The 7,487-nt window shown below is 47.9% G+C and overlaps 1 protein-coding gene across 2 annotated transcripts in view; it reads left to right on the top strand.

Moving 5' to 3' along the window:
* The window catches only part of Tigar (TP53 induced glycolysis regulatory phosphatase), a 22,714-nt gene extending 17,388 nt beyond the window's left edge, over positions 1-5,326 (top strand). Inside the window, exons 5-7 of one of the 2 annotated variants that reach the window (XM_029535686.1) lie at positions 965-1,075; positions 1,992-2,420; positions 3,691-5,326. In XM_029535686.1, coding sequence (XP_029391546.1) covers positions 965-1,075; positions 1,992-2,420 — 540 coding nt within the window. In that variant the 3' untranslated portion in view covers positions 3,691-5,326. Of the gene's footprint in view, positions 1-964; positions 1,076-1,991; positions 3,091-3,690 lie in introns of those variants that run through there. The other variant, XM_021191497.2, reaches the window with a different exon arrangement.
* Positions 5,327-7,487: the final 2,161 nt, after the last annotated feature.

The following is a 7,487-nucleotide window of genomic DNA, read 5'->3' as shown; positions in this document are numbered from 1 at the left end:
ATATATATATATATATATATATATATTTTAATTCTCAGCATGGAGGCAGGGTCGAGGAGAAGGGTGGAAGGAATGGGGGACGGGTAGGAGAATCTACTCAACTGCCGTGCTACATAGAATGTACGTAGAGTGCCTTATCTAACACTGTGAGGTGAGTGTCTTGAGTTATAAAAGAAGGTCATACTGGTAAAAGCTTGTTTACACTGGGCAGGGAGGTGTGGATTTAAAGTACAAGCACAGGGCTCTCCACCCCACTCCTAGCCCCACTGTCAGTGTGGGTTCATGTACCAGAAATGAGCCTTCAGAAAGCAGAGATTTCAGTGTAGGGCAAGGCACATAAAGCCTTCCAGTCTGAGCTGTGAACCCAGGCCTCCTAAAGCATTGTGGGTCTTTGTGCCCTACAATACCAACTCCAAGGTCAGGGGCATCCCTGTCAGCCCTGCTTCTCTCTGATCCTGGGCAGGAGCAAAAGAATGGAAAAGGCATTCTAGAAGGCCTGCCTCTCTCAGCTTGTGTGTGTTCTCTGTGGTTCAAGAGACATTAAAGTTCTGGCAGAAGGAAGTTCCTGCTCTGTGCCTGAGAACCAGTGCTGAAAACATAGGCTCAGGTGTGGCACTGGGTGGGTTGCCCAAGTGTTGCCCTGAGCACATCTCTGCATCCCAGGAATTGTGGGTAGGCAAGCCTGAGTGTCCCGGTCCCTGATAAAGCCCCACCATCTGCTTGGGTTAGCCTCGGCAAGTTCTTCCCCACAGCCTCCTGGATCCAGATTGAGATTCCTACCGTGGCCTAGGGCCTGGGCCTCTGCTGAGTGAGTCCCATTAGCACTCAATTCGTTCCTAGCAGGCAGGGGTCACAGATAAGGCAAGGAAGGTGGGCTCCTTCCTGGCATGGTGTCAGGTTTTCACAGGCCTTTACCATCATGTCAATCTGTAAGCCTCACCATCGTCTGACTGGACTGTTGCAGATGTACGGGGTCGCAGAAGGCAAGCCGCTAAGTGAGCTTCGGGCCATGGCCAAAGCCGCTGGGGAAGAGTGTCCCATGTTCACCCCGCCTGGAGGAGAGACAGTAGAGCAGGTACGCAGCCCGAGAACATCCAAGCTGCCAGGTCGCTGGCTGGCCCGGCAACAAACCTGCCAGTGTGCCAGTGACCTAGTCACTAAATTCTGACGGGTTTTGTACTGGTGTTTGCGACTGACAGTCAAGTGGTTTACAAGTTCTGAACACCCCCACCCCCACCCCCGATTTTTCCAAGTTGCGGTGTCTCGGTCACTGAGAGTCAGCAGCCATTACTGATGATAGATTACTGCTGAGAAAAACTTAGCATGAGGTGATGGTATAGGCGGGTTCGGCACAGGCAGTGGAGCAGCCAGAGAGTCAGGCTCTGCCTCTGGAACCCCAGGGTTCTGGTCTCCATGCCTGTATGATACGCAAGAGATTTGCCTACATAGGCATTGCCCCAGCCTTCCTCTTCCCAATTTTTTTCCTTTTTTTTTTTTTTTTTTTTTAAAGAATTATTTATGGCAGCCAGTGGTGGCACATGCCTTTAATCCCAGCACTTGGGAGGCAAAGGCAGGTGGATTTCTGAGTTTGAGGCCAGCCTGGTCTACAGAGTGAGTTCCAGGACAGCCAGGGCTACACAGAGAAACCCTGTCTTGAAAAAAACCATTAAAAAAAAAATTATTCACTTATGTATATGAGTACTCTGTAGCTGTCTTCAGACACTCCAGAAGAGGGCATCAGATCCCATTACAGATGGCTATGAGCCATCATATGGTTTCTGGGAATTGAACTCAGGACCCCTGGAAGAGCAGTCAGTGCTCTTAACCTCTGAGCCATCTCTCCAGCCCTTCCCTTTTTCTTAATATCTTCAGCATCAAGTGATGCTTTGAAGTCCCATAGAAACCTTGGGTTGGAATAGTTGTATTTCAGACTTACAATTTAATGGCATTATTCACTCTGCTCGATTTCCTTTCTCTCATCTTTCTTGTAGGTGAAAATGCGAGGAAAGGATTTCTTTGATTTCATTTGTCAGCTAATCCTGGGCAAGGCAGGCCAGAGAGACAGCGTCATGCCTGCAGTGCCAGACAGCAGTTTGGAAAGCTCTTTGGCAGAGGTTTTTCCTGTGGGAAAACATGGCAGTTTGGGGACGAACCCCAAAGGTGGCACCCCGGGCTTAGCAGCCAGCATCTTAGTTGTGAGCCATGGCGCTTACATGAGAAGCCTCTTTGGTTATTTTCTGAGTGACCTCAGATGCTCGTTGCCGGGAGCGAGAGACAAATTCGAACTTTCCTCCATCACTCCCAACACTGGGATCAGTGTCTTCATCATAGACTGCGAGGAAGCGCGCCAGCCATCGATTCAGTGTGTTTGTATGAACCTCCAGGAGCACTTGAACGGAGTGACAGAAAAGCAGCGCTGAGTGAGTGTGAAGCCCGTGCAGGGGAGCCTCTGAAGGGAGTGCGCCCTCGGCTGCTGCCGTTTTAGAAGCAGTGGAGGATTCCTGTGTTAAAGCCCCACCGGGGTTCTGGCTGTGTCAGACGTTAGTGGGAATCTACTGACAGCCAGCCTGGCTTTTCTGAGACATCATTTTCTACAGTGATTTTGTCACTCTGTCCCGTTATGTCTCTGAACTGTTAACTTTATGAGGACATTTAGCATTGCACATTGGGGACGAGCGGCCTTCTTTCCACACGCTTCCTTTCCTTGACCCTTTTGATGTCTAGATGGTGTGGGCTTTTGAAGATAATTGTATGATTTTGCACTCACTCACCAAGTGCTCGCAAGAAAGAATGGTTTCAATAATACGCTGCATATTTGCAGTGATTGCATCAGAGTCCAAAGTGTTCAGACTGGAGCTTCTTACTGTCAAATCAGTGTGTAAAGTAAAATGACTGAATGCTCTAGTGTCCCCTGGAGAAACTGACTCTTGGGACTTATTATTATTATTATTATTATTATTATTATTATTAAGGCCTCAGAATACAGCTGAGGGACTGAAGGGGTGGGTGGACAGTTAAGAGTATGTCTTAGTCAGGGTTTCTATTCCTGCACAAAACATCATGACCAAGAAGCAAGTTGGGGAGGGAAGGGTTTATTCGGCTTACATTTCCATACTGCTGTTGATCACCAAAGGATTCAGGACTGGAACTCAAGCAGGTCAGGAAGCAGGAGCTGATGCAGAGGCTATGGAGGGATGTTCCTTACTGGCTTGCTTCCCCTGGCTTGCTTCCCCTGCTCTCTTATAGAACCCAAGACTACCAGCCCAGAGATGGTCCCACCCACAAGGGGCCCTCCCCCTTGGTCACTAATTGAGAAAATGCCCTGCAGCTGGATCTCATGGAGGCATTTCCCCAACTGAAGCTCCTTTCTCTGTGATAACTCCAGCTGTGTCAAGTTGACACAAAATTAGCCAGTACAGGGTACTTCCTGTTACTCTGAGAACCCCAGTTCAGCTCCTGTTACCCATGTTGGGCAGCTCACAGCTGCCTGGAACTCCAGCATTGGAGAGCCAGTGCCCCCTCTGTGCCTCTGTAGACACTTGGCACACAGGCACACAAAAGTGTTAAAAGCAGCCTCGGGGGAAGAAAGGGATGCACCACTTGATCAGAACACATTAAGGATCCTCTGAGCAGAAGGAAACGGGGTGGGTGGGGGACGCTCAAATTGTCCCCTGCTTTGTATCCTTGCAGGTTGATCTAAAGAAGAGGTGCTGAAAACTGGTATCTAGAAGGCACAGATGAAGAACGTTTCCTCTAGGTGGCGCTATAGGAAAGGGATTTTGATTGCTGCTCAGGACTCCTGCTCACACCACAGCCTCAGGGAAAGGAATTACATGGGGAAAATGTAATCGTAACACTGGACCCAGATAGGCATCAAACTTAAACCTAGAAAAGATGCAGTTCACTTGCGAAGGAAGGAAAAGGTCGAGGCTCACCACTGCTGGCTTGCCACAGCTGTAAAGCACTGCTAGGTCCTTCCCCTGTCTAGACACTTTGTGGAGCTGGTGTCAACACTTTGGGTTCTGGTGGCCCCAGATTAGGGATTTACTTGAGGTTCCAAATGCATATGTACCTTGAACAAAAGCATCACTAATATATGCATCCAAAGTGTGGCCATGTTCCAAGAAACCCAAAGATATGATTAAGGAGGCCACAGAAAAGTTGCCCTATGGGTGACAGCGAACTTCAGCTCAAAAGTCAGTGACAGCGTCGGGGACCAGTGGTGGATGCATGAATTTGAGAGGGAAGCCTTGAGGGGTCTGGAGGAGGTGGTCAGTGGACCCTAGGTTCCACCCTTGGTATAAGGGGGAAAACAAAAAGGCTGTGGGTTTGGTTCTCTTACTTCTTAGAGGCTCCCCACCCCCACCTGGTAAGCCTTCAGGTGTCAACGGTGTGGTCCAAAAAACAGTTGTGACAGAAAGTTTGGTGGGCTGGCTTTGTCTACAGTTTGACTCTTGTCTGGCCTGAGTCTCTGATGCTCCCTCCCCTGAGAGTGATTGCTCTTCCTCTTTATCAGACTGTATTTTCCGGTCCCTAATAAAATGTTACATTTTGAATACATTAAAAGGAGTTTTAAAAATACTATAAAAGTTGGCCAGGAAAAATGCATAATGGATAAGCTACCTCAAAGCAGTGTCAAAATGTTATTTATTTTGATCTAAAATCAGGTAAGAAACAAGCAGCTTTGCCTAACAACAGGATAACTTTTCAGAACTCATCCTTCTCATCTGCCCCCCGACAAGCTCCCAGGGATGACCTGGTACACGTCTTGGTACTTAGGGAGCTGCATCCTATCCCCATGGCCTCCAGTCAGACCCACTCACGTTCCACTAGGTAGATTTGTTACAAAAGATTCTTCTTTTTTAGCAACTTATGGAAAAGTCAAGCAAAAAGGAAGGCCCCCTACACCCCCTCCCCCCAGTTTATTCTGTTGGCAAAATCTCGCCACACTGTTAAAAGAAGTCTGTATCTGAGTGAAGTGTGCTGTTTGTCAGTTTTGCGTTACCACGTTAATAACTGCATGTGTCTCACATTGCGGAAGGTAGCGTGGCAAGTGAATGCCAGGAGTGAATGTCGCCTTCCTGTGAGCTCAGTGTTTCCTCTGGCTGTCATCTCCATTGTATAGAAAGTCCAGGATTCATACCATTCTTAGTGTGCCCCACACGCACTACCTTTTTCTGCTGGTGTTTGGAAATGTGAATTTGAGAGGAAAGTTATAAAAACCTGAAGGATCTGGAAGTGTTGCTCAGTGGGCCCTGGGTTCCATCCTCAGGATTGGGGGAAAGAAACACAAAAGAACAAAACAAAAACCTGCTCTTTTAAGAAGAGAAATCCACCAGGCAGTGGTGATGCACACCTTTAATCCTATCACTTGGAAGGCAGAGGCAGGTGGATTTCTGAGTTCGAAGCCAGCCTGGTCTACAAAGTGAGTTCCAGGACAGCCAGGGCTACACAGAGAAACCCTGTCTCGAAAAAAAAAAAAAAAGAGAGAGAAATCCAGTGTTAGTGAGGAAAGGCCCAGTGAGCCAGCTCTCCAGTGTAGCCCAGGCGCAGAGCACCATGGGAAGTCCTCTGGTTCTTTACCTGGAGCATCTTGAGCAGCAGTGTTGTTCCAATGCCTTTCAAATGTACAGAAATACCCAGCTATCTAGTCTTCGTTTTAACCATATTGTTTGAGGCACTATTTATTTGGGAATGTATGGATCTACTTAATTGTAACCAGTATTCAACGGAATAAATAAAGCATCTTTTGTTTATAGAGGGTGTTTAGGTCTGTTCAGTATTCTGTAGGCGCAGGGTTGCGGTGAAGTCTCCGGTGGGAGGGGCTGTGAGGCAGTCTCACTGTGTGTGTGTGTGTGTGTGTGTGTGTGTGTGTGTGTGCGCGCGCGCGTGCACTGCCTGGCTTCAAACTCCCAGATGCTTCTGTCTCACCCCTCCAATGCTGGGCTGCAGCTGTGCACCTCCGCACGGCCCGAGGAGTCTTACTGTGCGAGGTCTGGTGGTTCCAGATCCTGTCTGACGAAGGTGGCACCCTGTATCCCTGCTACTTGCCCATGTCTCTGTCAGCGTTCAGCTCCCTTGCTTTACCCCTGTAGACCGTCCCTAGGTGCTGACTCCCTCAGCTTTAGTCATCTGATAAGTGGAAACCAGGACTGCATGCTAGAAAACTCCAACTGCTGAGAGGCCCACACATACACGGGACAGTTCCCTGCACGGGTGAACCCTCGGCTATTCTTAGCTTGATTTTTCTCAGCTGACCCAGTGAGTAGCTGAGGAGTTCTAATAGACATACAATGCTAATAGACATACAAACCTCCTAGTTACTTGTGCATTTTTCTTTAAAAGAATTTTTTTTAATGGTATGTGTTTTGCCTGCATGTTTGTGTGTGCACCACGGAGGTCACATGTCCCCTGGAACTGGAATTAAGGCTAGTTGTGAATCACCATGTAGGTGTTGGGTGCCAAACCTAGGCCCTCTGCAAGAACAGTACATGCTCTTAACTGATGTGCCATCTTGTTACCCTTTCATTAATTCGTTCAGAGATATTTTATGTGTAAGTGTTTGCCTGCATGGATGTATGTCCACTGTGTGTTTCTGGTTCTCACAGAGGCCAGAAGAGGGCTCCAGATCCTCCTCTCAAACCAGAGTTAAAGATGATTGTGAGTTGCCATGTGAATGCTGGGAATGAAACCCAGTACAGTTGAGAACAAGTGCTCTTAGTTGCTGAGCCGTCTCTCTAGCCCCCTGTGCACTTTTATATATAAGTTTAACTTTCAAGTTTATTCAAAATGTGTCCAAAATGGTTTTTTAGAAGAGGTAAATATATGTTGCAGTATGTGCATTTGAATATATGCATATTTATGCTTACAAATACTGTGTAACAATATCCCATCCGTGTAAGGATGGCACCTGGATGAAGTATTGCGTATGAGATGGCGCAGCCTTTGTCCTCATGAAGGATCTCCAAGTAGGTTGTTCTAACCAGTGACTCCCCAGGCTCAAAACCAGACCAGCCAAACTTGGAAAGGGCAAGCTCCAAACTGCAGAGCTGCCTGCAGGTTGTGCAGGGAGCTCCAGGCGTCCAGCTTTCGGTTCTCACCCATGCTGGCTTTGGTGACAGCTAAGCCATTTATACCCCTGCATTTGAGTCCTCAGCCTTATTCCTGTTAGTAACCCCGATAAACGAGTTGTTTACCAAGCTGAACTCTGATAGAACCTGTACTTTGAACTTTTGTCAGTTGTTTCCCAAATGGAGCGAGCAGACATTTGTTCACAACTCCCCAGGTAAAGTGTCACCCAGCAATCCTGCTGCTGCATCTCACAGGGGAGTAACACTGTCTATTAAGGACATATGCTGTAGTTTAGAGCTTACCTCCCCTCACGTGTGGAAGGTCTGGTCCCCAAGCTGTGGTGCTGAAGAGAGGTAAGAGGTGGGGCTTCATGAGAGGTCCTTAGGTCACTGGGGTTGTATATAGTTGGGCCTCAG

The sequence above is a fragment of the Mus pahari genome, chromosome 2 (assembly GCF_900095145.1).
Source record: "Mus pahari chromosome 2, PAHARI_EIJ_v1.1, whole genome shotgun sequence".
NCBI classification, from domain to species: Eukaryota; Metazoa; Chordata; class Mammalia; order Rodentia; family Muridae; genus Mus; species Mus pahari.
Note: the sequence above shows the minus strand (reverse complement) of the source record. Positions and strands in the feature narration are given on the sequence as shown.